Here is a 19,497-nt window from a genome sequence, read left to right as displayed (position 1 = left end):
TAGAAAAGGACAAAACATAATGGAAAATGGAATTCTAAGATAAGTGCTATTAATTGTACTGTTGGATTCCATCATCTTGAAAAATCTCAGTCGAGCCTGTTGGGTAGCAGAAAAAATTAAGCAGAGTTGGGAAATGTTCACTTTTCAAACACAGTCTTAATGATTTTTAAGGCACGACCTCCAGCGATTTCGGAGTTTTGAAAAAATAAAGGTAAAAGTAAATACTGAAGATAAATGGGTGTTGCTTTGTTTGCAGCCTTTCGAAGCCGAGCCTTGTTTTTTTTTTAAAAAAAAAAAATTTAACCCAAAAGATTAAAGTCAGCACAACTCACTAAAGAGTCTACCGAACTTACCTAATGTTACAACTTGATTCCATCCAATAAATTCTTGAACTTGCAACAATTTACAAATTAATTTGCGAATTGATAACTGTATTTGGTATCGTACAAATTTTCACCGGAAGAGCATAAGAATTCTAAAATCCCAGTACCAAACTCTCGATGACAAAAGTACTAAAATTCATCGAAAATTCGTGCTTTTAATTAATTTGTATAGTACCTTAAGGTACTATTGACCTACTAAAATTTGAACGAAATAACTAACTTTCTTTATAAAAAAAAATCTAAAGCACTTAATTTTTTTTAAAATTCCAGACTTTCCATTACTTCAACAATGAACAAAGTACTTACATTTATTTATTCAGCAAAAAAAAAACTTACATTTAGATCTAATTAGTAGTTCAAGTTATAAAAATCAGTATCTTGATCTACTTGTAAAATACTGCATGTTTAAACTAAAGGACCTTTTTTGAAATTTCAACACTTGATCAAGCATCAATGAGGTAATGAAATTAGAAAAAAAAAATAGTATTCTTGATCATAGAGGTTAGTATGTACATGCACTTATAAAGTACTTCAATGTCTAAACTAAAATGTCTCAATCTTTTTGAAGATTTGATGCCTAAAGTACCAAGAAAATCCTAAAATTGTACTACATTCAATAATTTTACATTATGTTTGGTAACAAAATTAAGTTTGATTTAATTTGATTTAGTTTGATTTAAAGAGATAAAGACAAAAGTAGTTAGAAAAAGTACGTGAGGGAATTTGAAGAATAAGATAAAAAAGTATGATTGTGCTGTTGATTTGAGAAAAAATTATTGAATAGTTGAAAAAATTTAATATTAAAAATTAATTTTAATAATAGATAAGAAGAAGTATGAAAGAGAATTTGAAGAAAAATATAAAAAATAATGATCGTGTTGTTGAATTGAGGAATAAGTTAAGTTAAGTTAAATTAAATTAAATTAGACTTTATTACCGAACAAAATCTTAATTAAAAAAGGTTATTATATACATGTATTTACAAGGTAATAAACTATTAAATTAAAATACCTCATATTTTGAAATTTTAATACTCGAAAGTATTAACGAGATACTGAGATTAGATCAAATATATAGTACGTTTGATTGAAGAGGTAATTATACGCACGTAATTATGTATGATGTTTCAGTACTTAAAATACCAACATACTTCACTTAAACCGAACTTAGTACTTTTAGTTAAAGGGATCAATGTCTACATGTATTTGTAAAGTATAAAGTTCTAAAGTATCTCATTTCCGAGGCTTCAGTATTAAAAATACCAAAAAGTACTGAAATTATACCAAACCTTAATATTTTTACTTGAAGGGATTAATTAGTATATGGATCTACTTACGAAGTGCTTATCTTCTGAATTGAAGTTCAGTTTTTTTTTTATCCCCTTTTTTTGGCCTTCAAGAAGGAGAGAGAGGGAGAGGAGCTGGAAAAGGCGGCGAAGGGTAGCTGGCAGAAACTGAAGAAAAGGCACGAAACACTGCTCTTCAAGTACAAAAATATTTCGTACAGCTGAATATTCAATCACCGTGCTCAATAATAAGCAATGATAAAAAAAAGGATTTTCTCAGAAAATAAAAAATATATAAAAAAGAAGGAAAAATTACAAAATAGAGATAAGAATGGGATTAGATCAATATAAGTAAGAATAAAATAAGATAGGATGTAATTTGCTTATGTTAAAATAGATAATTTTTTTTGATCATTTTATCTTGTCATATTGTGTGAGAAAATATCAATTAAAATATAATTGATGAATTGTTATTCACTCGAATAATATTGAAATTATTTTCACTTCTAGCAATTTAATTTGCTCTTTCTTATTATCTTATTTTTGAAAATTACCTTTCAATAAAAAATAGCATTGTGGAAATTATTTAAGAATTTCAAGTGGCCATCTTTGCAGCGCTTGTGCCTGCAAGGGAAGAGATTATGCCTAAAGTACCTGCTGCAATATGATGAGAGGCCCTAAAAATAATTAGAAATTTAATAACAATTGGTTCATGGCCCCCACTAAATGCTGGATTGCTGGCGGCATCTTCCTGATCATTGCTTGCATTCAACTCAAAATTTGTTACTTATTTTAAAAGCAAGGAGGCAAAAATAAAAAATAGAAAAAGCATAATATAGGGTTGCCTAACTTCAATTCGGCCCCCCTTGTTTTAGTTCGGTCTCCGTATACACCCCTGTAGTTGCAGTCATCTCGATTCAGCGACCGAAACTTGAGAAGCCGAATTCGCGCTCTCTTCTGATTTCACCTAGCGAAGCCCATGGTTTCAAGCATATATAAGTGTGTGTGTGTGTCTCTATATATGTATATCCTAGTTACCCTCACGCTCCTCCCCTTTACCCTAAACACGAGCGAGTAGAGGCCAGCTTCAATTAGCAAAACCCGATGACTTACGTAGAAACTCGAACAGATAGATGAAAATGTATGATATTTTCCTTCATCTTAAGACTCTGTTCTATTTCATTGTCATTTGATTCTCATCTACCGTACGAGCCATCAAGAGGGGTAAAATTGAAATGGTCTTTCAAACTTCAGGGTGCCTTCTAAGACATTTTAAAAATATGGGGACATTTTGAGGCCGCACCAAACTTGAGGAGGCAGATTGGAATTAGCATAAACTTAAACTAGAGGAAACTTCTCTCTCCCTGCAACGTGAAGTTCAAACGTGAAGTGAGCCCACCATTTTCACTGCTCAGTCACAGAGAAGCTCTGAAGCTCAGAGCTGCAGAAACCTTCCAAGATTCATTCTCCGGTCGGAGATTTTGCCTCTTCGAACCCGCTAGCCCATGGAGAATTCGGCTGCCGAGAGTCTCCGAGCTCGCAATGAAGAAGAATCAGCTTCAGATTCCCTCCACAGTTCCCAGGTGAGGCTGTGATTTTCACGAAGTTTCGTGGAATCACGTTTGGGCTTCTCCGATCGTTTCGCTTCGCTCCTCAGTCACGTCTTTCAGCTCAGATGATACGAAATCTTTGTTATTTTTCTCCGTAGCAGCTTCCTTGAATTCTTGCTTAGCTTTATGGTCATGGCCGTACGGTGGTTATGTGCAGTAAATTTTTTTTTTTCTTCAGCTGTTGCTAATTTAAGCTTGAGGGTTCTACGAATTGAAGCCTACGGTATATTTTGCTTGTGCTATGGAGATTGAGGGAAACCTTGATCTTTAGGATTAATTTTCCGCATCTATGGAGACTGAGATTCTGATTTTGTTTTTCTTTTTTTCTTTCATTTTTTTACTCCCTCCCCTTTTTTTGGTATAAAATGCAACGTTATGGATCATTACAAATTCTTTGGGAAAGTAGTGGCTTTCAGGGTGAGTATGAATTCACAAGAGATGAACAAAGGAGCTCTGATAAAAGCGTAAATCTGCGTCTGCGAGAACGTTCCTGATATATTCTGGTTCTCACTTCCGCAAAGAAGACGCTTTGAGGAAGCAGAGATCTCAGCTGATGTTTGTTATGTGGTCGTAGCCTCACAACCGTATGCACTAGCTCCATGTGCGAAAGTGAACCATTAACTGAGACTGTATATATCCATACATACATATATATATATATATATATATACATATATATATGTATAATGGAAGGCATTTAATTAATTGCGACTCCTCCACATGAAGTGGTTTCTGAAACCTACGACCTCTCTGAGTTATACAGTTGAGGGAGGATCATTAGACCACGTATGCTAATAGTTGGAGGTTAAGAACATCGTGTTCTTGATTTGTTGTTATTGAGATAACTATGAATGAAAGTCGATATTGATGGAGTATTTCTTGCCCGCATCTTTCACCGGGACTTACTGTGAATGTATGTCTTGTATAAGATGTTTGTCTAACCACTCGAATTGGCCTTAAGTTTTCTTCATGAGTTTTAGCTGCTATGGGGTAATAAGTCGGAGGTGCATTTATTGCTCATCTTGTGATGCATGGTTTGCTGGTGGTGTAAGATTGGATTTTCTGGGTCCACGTTTTTTTAAGTTGGTCAAAGATCGTTTGTAGGAAGTACTGATATTACTAAATATTTTCAGCAAAGTCCGTATTATATGTTATTTACTATTGGTTCAGTTCAGTTTTTATAGCTTCCTAAATTACATTTCGTTTTCTGTTTGCATATATTTTCTCGATATAGAATCAATTATAAGCTCAAGAAGGTGCTTTTGTTGACTTTTAGGCATGTGATCAAAAGGAAACAAGTGGAGAGAGCTCCTTCATTCAACAGTCTAGGCGGCCAAATCTGTCCTCTCTTCAAATACCTACGAGATCTCTAGAAAGTGCTATGTCTTCTTTTATTCGAATAGATATCCCTTCAAGTCCTAGTTCCACTAGAGCTGGACTACCTCCCAGACCCAATTCGGCCAAGATTAGATCATCAGTGAAAAATCTGCTTCCTCAAAGAAGCTTTCGGACAAAAAATGTGTCCCATGAAATTGAGAAGACAGTTCTCGTGATCCCAGATATGCTTCCTTCAGATGGCTGTCCCGATAAACCTTCTACTTCAAGGTCATTTTCTCTCAATAAAATCTTTTTCCCTTCCTCAGCAAAAGCAGATTCTCTGCCTGCTACACCAATCTCAAGTTCAGGTTCTGAGACTGCACAGCAAAGAAATCAGGAAACTGCACACTGTTCTGTAAGTTCATTATCCACCCAGTACATGCATCATTCTTCTGCAGAATTGCTGCTAAAATTGTAGTGAGGGGATTCTGTGTTTGATATATACGTAATGCAGACTTTGTATCTTCTCACAGAAACCAGAAGTTAAGCATCATATTACGCGCTCATTCTCAGTTCCAGTGAACATTAAGAATAGAAGTCTAAGGCGAACAGATTCTGGGGGTCTTATCCGTGTAATTCCAGCCACACCTCGTCCTCCAGCTGCTGAACATCAATCCCCAAATGATGGTGTAACAGAAGATATTGGTATGTGTTTATGCTATAGAATTTGGACTGTACTAGTGGACCTGCTCTTAAGTACGGTTTCCAAAAGGGACCTTACATTTAGTTTTTCTCTGTTTTATGGTTGTTCATAATCAGCTACTGAAGACAATGGTGAAGATATTCCAGAGGAAGAAGCTGTTTGCAGAATTTGTATGGTTGAGCTTGCTGAAGGAGGCGAGACTCTCAAAATGGAATGTAGCTGCAAGGGAGAACTTGCACTTGCTCACCAAGAATGTGCAATCAAGTGGTTCAGCATCAAAGGGAACAAAACTTGTGACATCTGTAAGCAGGATGTCCGAAACTTACCAGTAACATTACTAAGACTACAACGCCCTCAGACTGTAATTAGAAGATCACAAAATGTCCCTCAACAGAGAGAAGTCACTCGGTACAGGCAAGTTTTTTTGGATGCAAGATGATTTGGCTGGCTAAATCTATATTACCTCGTCAGTGTTTATGATTTGACATTCTCTGACCCCCTCACAACTCTTCCCTTCTTTCCATGTTTGTGAGAATTTTTAAAACTATTTGCATAGTAAAGGGGTGTATAGATTTCAGCATGCTAATTAGGTCATCTTCTGGGCCACCATACATTAAGATAAGCTACTTATTCTGATCAAATTGGCCTCAAAAGTTCTACATATATAAGCTATCAGTAGGTATGGACTTTTATAATGCCATTTTCCTTTCCGTATGTCTTCTTATGAATATTTCTTTTTAGCGACATTTTAAGGCAGATCAAAGTACAAAAACTGTTACACAACTCAAACTTTGCTTGTTCTGCTGCAATTCAGTTAATTTACCAACTGATGAACTACTGTTGCTCATGACATTTAAGGTGATATTACAAACTGAGCTGTCATTTTGCATCTTGCCAATGCTCTAATCAGTACCACTGAAACTTTATTGGTGGTGTTCTAGTTGATTTCTGGGTAGTCATATTTTTAATATGCTTTTGCTTTGTCCCTGTATTTTTCTGGGGAAGGATAACGGAGATGTTTTTTGTCTGGTTCACAGGGTGTGGCAGGATGTACCAGTCCTTGTCATGGTCAGCATGCTTGCTTACTTTTGCTTTCTGGAGCAACTTTTGGTATGAGGCAACTGTTCAACTTTTTTACTTCTCTAATTCTTAATAGTCGTGCTATGATTGTCGGCATATGCTTTCCGGAATTCGAGAGAATCCTAAACTTATTTCCCCTACCAATTGGCTGAAATTTCCGATGCTCTGTGATGTTTACAGTTGAATGAGTAGCTGCATGGATAACGCACATTAATAATAAGAGCCCAGCTGATTGATTGAAAGAGAAAAAGTATACATATACATATATATATATTGCTAGTTTCAATAGACAATATAAGTGAAATAGCCGTTAATAATCCCTTTTAATTGTAATCAACTACCATGAGCTGAAAGTTTGTTGATTATCATTTTTGTAAGAGAATTTTGTTCATTCTTTGCTGTCCTCGTGAGAGTTCAATGGCATGTACTAGGCAAAAGCTATCCCTTTTATTTCACAAAATATAGTTGCTTTTCTTTCTCTATATTATTTCAGAAACTTTCTCCCTGAGTCACTGGGCATCTCTCAATATTCCAACCCTTTACCGATAGAATTGCTTAGCAATTTTCCATTTTTTTTTATATATAGCTTTTTTGCAATTTTTTTCCTTTCCTTTTGTTTTTTTTTTATATTTGCTTATTTGCAATTTTTTCATATCTTATTTTTCTCAATAATTTTTACTGATTATCACTCCTAAATGGTATCTGATCAGACTGTTATCCTGACTGTACAATATTCGATGCAGGTTTCAGACTTGGGACCCCGTGCACTTGCAATATCTTTGCCATTCTCTTGTGTTTTAGGTCTCCTTTCTTCCTTGATTTCTTCGACAATGGGTGAGTTTAGCTGCCGCCGTCGTTCTTTCTCACTCTTAATGCTTGCCACTGCTGATGGAAAAAAAAGGGGAATTTCTTCTGCAATGGATCACTGTCTTATTAGTTCTTTACCTTTCAATTTGTAATGGTGACAGTGAGCAGGAGTTACATATGGGCATATGCATCCTTTCAGTTCGCAATTGTGATCCTTTTTGCTCATATTTTTTACACTATAGTAAGTAATTCAAATCTCTTTAAATTGTCATGAACTAATTTGCTCTTATCCACAAGAATTGCCTCACTCATTCCCTCTTTACATGCACAGCTTAATGTAAATGCTATTCTCTCGGTCCTCCTCTCCTCGTTCACGGGATTTGGGATTGCCATCAGCACCAACTCCCTCCTTGTGGAGTATCTTAGATGGAGGGCAAGTAGGCAACAGAGACAATCGCACCCATATGCGGATAGAGCTCCACGGGATCGACAGCAGCGTGAAGTACAGCAGGGACAGCAGCAAGAGAACCAAAACCAGGTCCATCATCAACAAACAACAGACGTTCAAAGTGCGGCGCCCACAGAAAGTTCAATGCAGCAAGAACCAGTGGTCCGGAGCACGTAATTCATAATGTCAGGTTAGTTTTTATCGCTCTAGTGGTTTATGCAATCTGTCAACTGTATCAATCCTACACTACTTCTGTCCATATCCCGGTGGAATTGTCTATTACAATAGATAGACTTCATACACATAAGATCTTATCAAGTTTGATTCTTGATCTCCATTTGTATTAGTCTAGTATTTTCCCCAAATGCATAAAATCTTGTCTTTCTTCGAAGATTGCTCAGAGGAACTTTCTACGACATTTTCATTGGTTTTTAACGTTTCTCATATTCAAACAAATTCTTGCAGATTCTATCGCATTGGCAATGGCTCCAGGTGACTGCACTATCAACATAGTCAACTTCTCGTCATAGAACTGCCCAGCCCGTATGAGAATTAGATGTGAGATACAGAACGATAAAATGCTTCAAACTAGCGGTTTGAATCTATTAAGCTTTGTGGGCTAAGGGTCCTATCAAGGATTTAGGTTCAATATAAGGCAAGTTTCGACAGCTGATGTACCTTATGAAACAACAGTTGATGTCTCAGGGCTGTAACTTTTTCTTCGACTTTTTTCCTGAGAACGTTCAAATTGTAAATCCATAAAGGCTTATTGCCATGATTGTCTACTTCAATGCGAAGTTTTCGTAGTTATTGGTTTGGAATATTTATTGCTGTGATTTTCTAATTTAGTATGACATTATCACGGTTATCTGCTTTAGCATAATCAGTACAAATACACATAGCGGTTGCAACAAAAGTTCTACAGCGCACTCTATCAAAGCTTCGACAAATCGATTCAAAATTCAAGGTCCTCAAGAACTTTCTCCAGTGGAATTACCCCTGAAGGACCACAGGAAAGAGATCGATCTAACGCTGATTTTACACATTTGGTAGACTCTGAAGGTTGAGGGAAGCATGATAGACCGTCTCAAGAAATTCCCGAGTTTTAGCTCCTGTCAAAACAGCATTTCCACAGGAAGATGTGACAACCTCCTTGAATAAGGTGAAGTTCCATGAAAATCAGCGGGGATGAAATGACTCTAGTAGGTTTTCCCAACCTTTATCGGATGATACTTCTGGTGTTGGGCTTTGTCAATGCCTCAAGAAGCCTGTACATCCACCGATCAAGCATGCCTGCAGACAGAGGAATAAATGCAGTCTCCTCATGAGAATCAATCAAAATCCCTTCCAGCAGGCAACCAACACATGCAGTGTCGTAATTTAATAAAATCACAGAAGTGATGCATGTTGTTAAAATTTCAGTCCTATATGAACCCCTCATGCATGTCAATGAGTTTTACGTGAAAGCTGTGACTGAGACTACCCACAGAAAAGAACTGAATAAAAGAATCGATACTTTTATCATATTTATTTCCCATCTCAAGAACTTCATAATTCCATCCAATCCAATTCAACCAGAAAGCCAATGTGCCAATTTATCTGACCATATCTAGGAGTTCTACGAAACACAAGTTCCATATTCAAAACCAGAAAGGTAAGGATGAGGTTAAGACCAACCTGTCAAAGCAAAAGTACCACCTAGCACTGCACAAAGCCGGGTGATAAAGTGGAGAAAACTGCGGCGCTCCTCCCTAATTGTTACAGTAATTGGTGATAGATCATACAAGAAGTAAACCGCTGCACAGAAACGAGATAAGATGCAGCATTAGAATATAAGAAGGCAGATCAAATATGGAGCTACTTATTGCAAAACATCTTCCAATATATCCCCAATTTGAAATTTACCTGGCCAAGATCGATCATACTCATTCATATGGGAAAAGTATTCAGTGACAGAGAATTGATTTGTTGGCAATACTTCTTTTGAAATGTACCGATATTCAGTTGGAACTATCTGCATTGTAAGCAAACACAAGATATCAAGAGGCTGTTAACAGACACACATGACAAAATGGTTGAGAGATAGCGGTCGCATATTCTTCAATCATTACATTTTACAGAGGGATTAAATTATAGAAAGAGGCAGTCGTGGAGTGTCTTAGAGAAATAGAATTTAGATTCCATGGCTTCCGCTCAGAGCTAAAACAATCACATCACTTGAATCCATTTCTAATTACAATTTAACCAAACTAAAACATCAAAGAGAAATAATTCAGAACTCTAAAGCACATTTTAGAGACCAAGGGTACAAATTTTCAGAGGTTAAATCATGACGAACAAAAAAACTATAAATCATACATAACGAGCAAGCGCACTCTATATAAAAGGAACAATGCCATCATCTCTCCACAAATACAACCTTGTACCTTTATGTAATATTTGAATGTTCCACTTGTACTGCGTAGAATTCGCTCCGTCCCATCAAGAGGATTATGAAGTCCAGGATATTTCGGCCCAAAAGATAGGTCATGGATTATGTGGCTTACATTTACATTCTTAGCTCCGTCAAAAATCTGTGAGAGTAAACAGCATGAGAATTGCTATAAACAGGAGCATCTTTTAGACGAACTTGCTCCATCAAAATCTCTATCCTGTTGCTACTCTTTGTTATGAAAATATTCAAAATGTAAGCAACGAAGAAAATCACATAACAGCCACTCAATAGGAAGAGGAAACTTACCATCTGGGCAACAAATATGTTCAAACCATGCACTGAAATATGGAAGTTACCAGCAACCCTTTGGACATCTAGAACCCCATACACCTGAAAGAATTATTTAGCATCATGATGATGATAATACCAAAAACAAAAATAACATTATTTAGAATACCAATATCCTTAAATATAAAAACTTCCACATCTTTTCATGAAGCATCTAGCTCTATACATCAAACGCACAAGCAAAGAACCAGAAGTACCCGGCAGCCTTCTCCATTTGCCAAGGCTTGCTTGACCTTCTTTATCATCTTTTCTGCATCGTGATCGAAGGTATGTCCGTGAGTCTTCTCCTCTGAATGTTCATGATGATCACCCCCCTCATCTGGCCAAAATTCCCCAGTTGGTGAATCATTTTTAAATTAGAGTATATATAATTGCATGTTGATAACGTCAAACATAAAGAACAGAACTTCTCCTGATTCCATGTATGTTACAGTGATTTTGTTCGATTACGTTACTAATGTGCATCTGTTTTAGGGAAAACAGCTATCATACGGTACTAGAGCAAAGGTTTCAGTTCCAAATTATGCGAGCAAAACTTCAATTAATTTCACATCTTTCGAACTTGTATGGTTCTGGTGGCACAATCAAAGCATATTATCTAAAGAAAAAGTGCTGATATACAGAACATTATTGTTAATTAACCATTCTAATCAATTATCAGAATATGTGAGCACACCATTCTATGAAGTATATAAACTAGTCGAGTACTACATGTCATTCCACTTCCATATGACAATGCTAATCAAATCATAAAGAGACAAGATCGATCAAAATTAAAATACATATATGTTTATACATAAATCATCAGTAAGATCAGAATTTGTATGTTACCATGTTTGTGAATATGTTCCTTCTCCACAAGGTCAGAAAGATATTCAGTACCAATAATATGGCCATAGCTGTTGAGGCGAAGCTGCATAATCACCTGGTGATTAGGAAGAGTCCAAAAGAGATTGCTACAAATAACCCAATCAATCGTGGCAGTATTTCAAGCACCAATCATTTTAGAGGTATCTATAATTCAATTATTAGTCAAGCTGACGAGAACAGCTGTAGAGATGATTTTGTTTTCCTTTTTGACAAACTAGGTTTAATGTACTGATGTGTAATCATCCATTTTTTTTCTAAAACAATGATATATTAAAAAAAAATCCCCCTAAATATACATAAAATGTCATGAGATGTAGGAGATTTCTCACTTTCCAAATGTTTGTGTCAAGATCCACTTCATGCTTGCCCGACATATCAATAGCATCCACACTTAGAACTGCATGAATGTCACGAAAGGGAAGTTAATGCTTAGAGCAATTACAAGGTGAAAACAGATTGCAGAAAGTATCAGACAAACCATCGCATGGTAAAGATGGAAATGTCACATTAATGTGAATTGGAAGCGTCTCTCCACGTTTCAAGTCTACTGACATCTGACATTGACATATATTTCAAACAGAAAAGTAAGATTCCTGTAGAACTTACAATGGAACTCAAGTAGAGTTAGTTATTCAGCTACAAAAAAGTGAAGTAAGGACTAAGTTTAGAATATATTTCTGTTAAACAGCTAAAATCTATGACATGGACATAGATGCATATTGGTGACACAAATGCATGATCTTATGACAAAAGCTAAATTTTACAATGGCAACAGTAAGGTTCATGGCATAAACTCGATAGATTAAGTGCTTGAAAGTAATTAACGATTGACAGAACAAAATTGGAGGAGGAAGGGAAGGAGAGAGAGGGAGGGAGACATCTAAGATGCCAACTAAAGATCCTCTGGGAGTACCTACAAGTTTGAACCCATCAAGAGAAAGGATCATGTTAAGCAATTACTCCTGCATTGTTTCTGTATGTGAACTCAAGAAACTATTGCAACTCGAAATCAACAATATTAGACGTATCGAATTATGCTATCCATCATTCTTATAAAATTTGTGGAATATCTTCCCCTAGCAAAACTCGTGACAGTATTATAAAGTAACAAACAGTTCACCAAGATTGCCAGAGGGCAATACAGGACAGTCGGACTATCCCGGAGTTTACTTGGACACAAAAGTGATAATATTTTACCCAAACCGGAAAATACTAACCAAGGTCTTCCATCAAGTCAGTGTTGGAACACTCAAAACTATCCTGGAGTTCACTTTAGACCCAAAAGCAGTGATACATTTTACCAACATGGACATCTACCAAATTAGGTATTGCATCGCCAAACAAAGATATCACAATGGCAGCACTTAAATTTCTGTATCTTTTGCGAACTGAAGAACAATCAATTGCCAATGCAGCTGACGAATCACAAAATCAGGCAGATACACCTGTTCTTCTTTGGGAATGCAACAATCAAAACATACCTGATGAACTGTATACGTCGTGAGATAATATCTCAGCTCGTGCGCGAATAGAGTGGCCATTATAACTAGCCCAACAACGGAAACTGCAAAGCAGATGCGAAATATACGTCAGTAGTGCGCTTGCTTGCACCGTTACCGTTATCAACAAGACAAAGAAGCCTGAACTACAGCTGCTAATTGTTGCATTCACAGAGTTTCAGCTGGAAAAAAGCTTGAAAGCAGCAACATATTTCGGTGAATGCACACATGAAGAATCAATGGCGGAGCAGAACAATTACCAAGCGCTCCCGATTGCGTTTTCTGCAGCAAGTGGTCCTCTGCGCGAGGGAACGCATCGAGGCTCTTCAAAGCTTGCTTAACCCCCATCGGTCCCCCTTCCGCTACCCAATAAACGGATTGGAATGGCAACGCAGAGGGGAAAAATCAGCAATTTGCGCCCTGAAACCGCGATTGTTATATGGAAACGATCGAATCAAAATCCATACTTCAGCGATTCGATCGATAAACAGAGAAGATGGGTCACTGAATTCAGAGGAAGACGGACCAACCTCGACCAAGAGAAGCCGGGATTTGGGTCCCAATCCCGCGGGGAGAGGGAGGGAGAAGAGACGGCAGAGAGAAGCGAGGTGGACAGAGGTCAGAGGGGAGACGAAGAAGGTTGGGTGTAATTTGGTCAGCGACGGCGATGAAGCGTTCTATTTTCTCTTTTTCCTATTTCCTTTTTGTTTTTTAATAACTAATATTAACGACAGGAGACCTTCGGTTGGACTCTGTGTGGTCTGGTATGCATGGTTTCGGTCGGTCCAGGCTAGCGCTATCAAGTCGAGTCAAGCCAGACTATATCGGGTCTGAGCTCAGCCCGATCAGAGTTTGGGCTCAAAACTATTAGTTCGACATTTGATTAGCATGATGCGCTAGATTTGAGTTTGGGCTTACTTTTACTCAATACCTTTGCTTTTGTCGGGTGTTCACGACATTATAACGATTTTTGAGATCGACTCAGCCCGATTTATCCATATTATTCATTACATGACCCCGATTTTTATTCAATATATTCATTATTGAAACCTCTTCCCGTTCTAGTTATTATCAGGTCATGCACAGACTAGATAACATTATTTGATATTTGATATATAGAGAAGAATTGCTGCACTTGCTGAGGCTCAGTTCAAGGAGTTCGCAATGTCGATCACGAAACGGTACTTCAAATCACTCTTCTCGAGCCTCTCCAAAGCTTCATTTGCATACTGAATCGGGATCAGTTCTATTTCCGGATATATCTTGTGCTCAGCACAGAAATCGATCGTCTCTTGAGTTGGCTTTGTGGTGCCGACTGCACTCCCGGCAATGCTCCTCGTGCCCGCATCAAGTCTCAACATAAGCAACGCGCGTTTAGGCTGAACATGAACCTAAAGAAGGACTATATCGCCGAGCTTTGGCATGTAATGACAATGATAACTCTGTATTACTTATATTCGCCCGGGAGAGACTATTATGATCTATTATTGGAGACGATCGTTTTAAGAACATACTCAGGAGAAGACTGATAGGATTCAATTTCACTTCGCTCGGGGCGCCAACCAGAGCTAGGACGCCACCGGGCTTCAGCAGCGCCAGGTAAGAATCAAAGGGGCGATTTCCTGAAGCTGTATCGATGATAAATCGAGGGATTTCTCAAGTGCCTGTGGATGAAAATTAATCAGTAGGAGTCGATCAAAATTAAGAACTATATATGAAAACTAGAACTACTGCAATGGAACTGGACTTTTGGAGTCTCACATCCATCTGTTCTTTGTCGGATGACAGGATGAATTCGTCGGCTCCAAGCAGATTCAGGGCATCATCTTTCTTGGACAGGCTGGTGCTCAAGACGGTGACCTTCAGCCCAAACGCCTTGCCAAACTTCACAGCCATGTGACCAAGCCCACCGAGCCCAATCACCCCGAAAGATTTCCCAGGCTGAGCATTCATCTTGTGTTGCATCATGGGAGTGTAAACTGTGATCCCCGCACATAGCAACGGCGCTGCTGACTCCGGCGGGTAGTTCTCCGGTATCTTGTAGCAGTATCTGCATGCAGTTCACATTCGTTTCAGCAATAGATGATAAACCGCGCCTTCACCTGACAGCTATATATTCCGCGATAAGTATTAATAAATCATCACCTTTCATGGACAACAACGAAGCTGGAGTAGCCTCCTCTGGTGGGATTACCATCAACATCGATGCCATTAATTGTAAGAGTGAATCCCTTCGAACAATGCACTTCTAATCCCTCGTTGCAGTAGTTGCAATCTCGGCAAGTGTCGAGGTAAGTTACAACTCCGGCACAGTCTCCCACCTTGAATTTACTCACATTCGCCCCGACTTCCTTAACAATTCCGACAATCTCATGCCTATTGGTGATTGTTTTGTTAGTAGGCCTAATAGTCGAAAATGAGGAAATATCTATGTCAAATGAAAACCTTATGTACATACATACCCGGGTACGAGTGTATACTTTGTTGTACCTCTTTTGTTTCGAGTGTAGAGTACATCTGCGTAGCATACGCCACAGTGAGTAATTTTAACCGAGACATCGTCATCTCCAACCGCCCTGTTCAAGTCAATCCAAATGCAAAGAAATTGAAAGGTAGTTACCTCATACCGAAAGAGGCCTATAGATCATGCTGAAGATCGATTTACTCTATATTTTTATCAAGATAGAAATGTTCTTAGCGGTACAGTGTCAGATACAGTCCGGTTCATCAGAAGAGAGTATATCCTTTCTAGTCTTTCGAAAGAACGCATCGAGCAAGAGAAGAAGGGAAGCATTCATACCGTCGTCCGAGACTGAATGGCGATAGGAATCCGGATTCATCTCTTGCAGCCCATCCGACGCAGTTCTCTCCCTTTCTCTGCAAACTCATTGCTCCAAAGTAAATATTCTGCAAAATCAAATGACGGTGGAAGTCTTATACGTAACGTGTATGATAACGTGTATGAAGCCGTAAGCTGGTCATTCTCCCCGAACTTAGTTACGAAAGTGGAAAAGTGATGAGTACCCAATAAACTTGTACGAAAGATCAGATGATCGATCAGGTTTCTGTTTGAAGGCAACTTGAGGATGGATATGCATATAATTCAAGTGTATTGTGCTTATATCTAGGTCTCTTAGTTTCTTTGAGTCCGACGTTACCATTTACTTCATATCACAAACTGGGATATTATTGCTAACGGAAAAGTATAAAAGCGCAGATAATCATCACAAAGTGGGATATTATTAATGAATAGATAGAAGGCGCAAAGAACCACGAGAATGCAATTTATTAGCAAAGCGAATTTTAGTTGCAGTATAAGTGTTTAAAAAACATTGAAAGTATTTTGTGATTAGGTAACTCCAAACGGAATTACTCTCAACTAGAAGGCTGATGATACCAGGTATTCCACCGAGAAAAACAAAGAGGCATCAGTAAGCACGTGTAGGTAGGCCCGTGCATCAAACACAAACTTTTTAATTAATTATAAATGGGATTAATTTAGAAATTAAAGTAACGGACGTCTAAGGAAAGTGACGGTGCTTTCCGTGGGCATGAACATTAGATTTATGACGTCTTGGGCGAGCAAACTTTGTAGTCATGCATGACTAATATTTCCTTTTCGTCCATGTGACAGTCAACATCGACATATAAATAAATATTCAAAACCAGTTCAATCGCGAGTCATAATGTGATGATAATAAAGTTGGAAAATATCCAATGCGGAGTCGTATGTGTATGGATCGTTAGCGTTAATATCAATTGACCTCCCAAATATTTAAAATTGCCTTATAGACGATTTGTATATATCTTTTCTAGCCGAGATAGTCTATCATAAGCTTTTGGTAGTATGGAAGAAAAACCTTAAACCTACGTTTAGATTTGAGTGAGTGCACTCCATGTAGCTCTCCTTTTGGTGGTTAATCGATTAGTATCATGATATGTAACCGAGAGTTGTGATCAAAGTGATAATGCGACGTCACGTAAACAAGATATTAAGGCTATGTTTAGTAGGTCGGATGGGATTTCTAAAATCCTAATCCTATGTTTGGTGCCAATCGTAGGATTGGGATTAGGATATACCTGAATAAAAGTATTAAGTAACTAATCCCAAGAAGGGGTGGGATAAGGATGGATTGAGATATGTTTATTTATAAAACGATGGAAATGACCTCAGTTTCTATCCAATTTCAAATTTTGCCATTGAACAATATTCTTGTTTTTTCTTTTTTTTTTTGTGAAAAGCAAAACCTTCCTTGAGGTTTGGGAAAATTGCCCTTCCCCCGTTTGATTGCAAAATATGAGCATAACTCCATTTGCCCCTCTTTGACCAAACGGAAAGTACTCACCGTTAACGCCACGCCACCAAACCCCCCCAATTTGATGTGATGACTGCAAGGGCATCAGTTACCATCGCCTTAGCTGCTAATCTCTGTGGTGGTTCAATTGTCAATTGAGATTCATGTAGTTTTTAATGAAATATATGAACTAAAGAAACCAAATCCTAGGGTTAAATAGTTGGATTAGAGTCGTGTGATAAGGAATGCGAGAATAATTTTGGAATACTCAATGAATACCCGACGAATTCGTAAGCTGCAGGTGACACGGTGAGTTGATTTGTAATTTATGAGAGTTGCAGGAAAAACAAGGTTTCCGTTGCTAACAGTGTTTTATTTTCCAGTAGAAATGTGCATTACAATAAAAAGGGGTTTTCCCGACTCTATAAGTGCGGACGCACTGAATATGTATCGCGAAAAGTTAATGCGAAATGAACTTTGCCGCTGCAATTCATGTGCATCTGGAAAATAGGGGTCGATTCCAATTCATGCAGTGTGCGTTGTGCTAGGGTCCCCTTTGAAGACACATTTTTGTGCATCGGCGTATACTCAAGGCTACGTTGACACAAATTGCATCGGGACGAGTACTTTTTCAGGCGAAAAATAACAATCAAACTTTCCCGTTTCTTTTAATTTTGAAATTTTAACTAAATCGTCTTTAAAATTTTAGTTCCCTCTTCACCCTTACAAATATTTCTCAATCTCCTTTCTCTCTCCCCCCTCTGTCTCTCTCTGGGTTCAGCCCAACAATAGTCGAGCAGGGGAAAAGGACGGCCTCGAGCAGCAGCAACCGAGCAGGGGAGGAGAAGGGCAGCAAGAAAACAACAAAGCAGAGCATAGCAAGTCGAGCAGAGCTGTGGAGAAACAGAGCATGGTCGAGCAGAGTAGTGCAGCAGCAGCAGCACATTGGAGCAGCGGTGGAATAGCGGACGAGGAGCAGCGGTAGGAGGAGAAGCTCAAGCTTATCGTTTCTTGTACCGATGGTTGATGCTGGTTTTATGTAAGTTCTTTGCAATCCGCTTTGATTCAGGATTGGACGAAATAATGAAGCTATTGGTCTCTTGAATTTCATCGTTCCAAGTAGTTCCTTTTGTAGATTTCTTACTTGTGTTATTTTATTGTTGGAATTCTTTCGCCCTCCTTGAAAGGCAGCAGACCGGAAGTAGCATGCTGCCTTTCAAAGGCACTCCCTTCGGAAGGCAGCGGGCAACAGGCCAACGGCAAAGTGCAAGCACTGCCTAGTTTTATTTCTTTGAAAATGACCTATGCCGAAGCATGTGTGTCGAGATAGGTCGACTCTCTACCTTCTCAGTTTTGAGTCAGCACAAAAATATGTGTTGGCTTAGGGTGCTTTTTCCCGACACAACAACTAGAGCGTCGTCGTACTTTAAATGACGGTATCTATCATGACACAATTTGGTGCATCATGAGTTGCATTGGGAGGGTCTTTCCCGACGCAATAGTGTGTCGGGTAAAGTCCCCGAGTGGGTCGGAAAGACCCCTTTTTTTTGTAGTTAGGTTATAATTTTTGAAAAGAAATAATAATAATAACAACGGTGTTTACTATTTGCATAGTCAAAGATAATCAAACGAAGTTATGTGCATATTTTACGAACGAATGGAGGGAAGTACAATTTTCCCTCAACTTTAAGGGAGAATCCTCTTTTTACCCCTTTTTTTAGCCTAAGCTACATATAAGAAGTGGCCACCACCGCCCCTAGCGAGGTCGGTGGCAAACCCAAAGGTAGCCAGCGACTTCGCTTGGGGTGGTGGTGGCCAGCGTCAAGCGTCAGCCCCATAATTCTCTCTCTCTCTCTCTCTCTCTCTCTCATAGGGGTAGGAGGGGGGCTATGGTGGTCCGATTTCGGCAACCACAACCCTAATCGAGGTCGTCGAGATCTCTATGACCACCAACGACCTCGATTGGGATTGCGGTGGTCGGAATGGACCATTACAGCCCCACTCCTTCCTATCTCTCTTTGAGGGAAGAGAAAGGCGATTGTAGGGCATTAGGGGCTTGACTCTGGTCACCGATGCCCCAGGCGAGGTCGCTAGGGACGGTGGCATTGGGTCCCACCCCCCCTCCATAACTAATGACTTTCTTCCTCCGTGATTATTTCTTTCTGATTTTTTTAAAGATTTTGAAATAATTATACATGAGTGTATAGGTCATTTCCTTTTTATATTCCAATCCTGGACCTGAGTATATCCCAAACATATGATTAGAATATTTTATATTCTCGGCATTTAAAATCTATCTCATCCCATCTCCATCTCAATCCCTAACTCGACAATCAAATACAGTGAAAAAGTTTCCTTTTTTCCTCTTTGTTTTTTAATGGCTAATATTAACACAGAAGACCTTCAGTTGGACTATGT

General features: G+C 38.5%; 2 protein-coding genes and 1 pseudogene across 2 annotated transcripts; 1 reads left to right on the top strand and 2 right to left on the bottom strand.

Annotated features, from left to right (window-relative positions):
- Positions 1-3,045: 3,045 nt before the first annotated feature.
- Positions 3,046-8,454, top strand: LOC116207571. The gene is made up of 9 exons (XM_031540569.1): positions 3,046-3,251; positions 4,555-5,010; positions 5,129-5,300; positions 5,415-5,712; positions 6,336-6,408; positions 7,122-7,212; positions 7,347-7,426; positions 7,517-7,823; positions 8,099-8,454. The coding sequence occupies exons 1-8, from the start codon at positions 3,174-3,176 to the stop codon at positions 7,808-7,810; spliced, it is 1,542 nt and encodes a 513-aa protein (XP_031396429.1). The 5' UTR covers positions 3,046-3,173; the 3' UTR covers positions 7,811-7,823; positions 8,099-8,454.
- Positions 8,455-8,466: 12 nt separating this feature from the next.
- On the bottom strand, positions 8,467-13,475 carry LOC116207572 (endoplasmic reticulum-Golgi intermediate compartment protein 3). Its single transcript, XM_031540570.1, has 13 exons — positions 13,315-13,475; positions 13,045-13,204; positions 12,767-12,849; positions 11,764-11,839; positions 11,615-11,682; positions 11,247-11,328; positions 10,613-10,734; positions 10,374-10,457; positions 10,060-10,206; positions 9,539-9,647; positions 9,311-9,430; positions 8,851-8,926; positions 8,467-8,745 (listed from the first exon to the last, which is right to left on the bottom strand). The coding sequence occupies exons 2-12, from the start codon at positions 13,130-13,132 to the stop codon at positions 8,853-8,855; spliced, it is 1,053 nt and encodes a 350-aa protein (XP_031396430.1). The 5' UTR covers positions 13,133-13,204; positions 13,315-13,475; the 3' UTR covers positions 8,467-8,745; positions 8,851-8,852.
- A 454-nt stretch (positions 13,476-13,929) lies between these two features.
- On the bottom strand, positions 13,930-15,750 carry LOC116207972 (annotated as a pseudogene).
- Positions 15,751-19,497: the final 3,747 nt, after the last annotated feature.

The sequence above is a fragment of the Punica granatum genome, chromosome 5 (genome assembly GCF_007655135.1).
Source record: "Punica granatum isolate Tunisia-2019 chromosome 5, ASM765513v2, whole genome shotgun sequence".
Lineage (NCBI taxonomy): Eukaryota > Viridiplantae > Streptophyta > Magnoliopsida > Myrtales > Lythraceae > Punica > Punica granatum.
The sequence above is the reverse complement of the archived record's forward strand: the minus strand, read 5'-3'. Positions and strand labels throughout refer to the sequence as shown.

Bases quoted from the DNA above. Each gene is read 5' to 3' on its own strand.
- LOC116207571 (XM_031540569.1), top strand. From the start codon at position 3,174: ATGGAGAATTCGGCTGCCGAGAGTCTCCGAGCTCGCAATGAAGAAGAA. The intron at 5,713-6,335 runs GCAAGTTTTTTT...TCTGGTTCACAG, and splicing joins AGAGAAGTCACTCGGTACAG to GGTGTGGCAGGATGTACCAG. The intron at 7,427-7,516 runs GTAAGTAATTCA...TTACATGCACAG, and splicing joins CTCATATTTTTTACACTATA to CTTAATGTAAATGCTATTCT.
- LOC116207572 (XM_031540570.1), bottom strand. From the start codon at position 13,132: ATGGGGGTTAAGCAAGCTTTGAAGAGCCTCGATGCGTTCCCTCGCGCA. The intron at 11,329-11,614 runs GTGAGAAATCTC...GTGATTATGCAG, and splicing joins TTGACACAAACATTTGGAAA to CTTCGCCTCAACAGCTATGG. The intron at 10,207-10,373 runs GTAAGTTTCCTC...TTACTCTCACAG, and splicing joins ACATATTTGTTGCCCAGATG to ATTTTTGACGGAGCTAAGAA.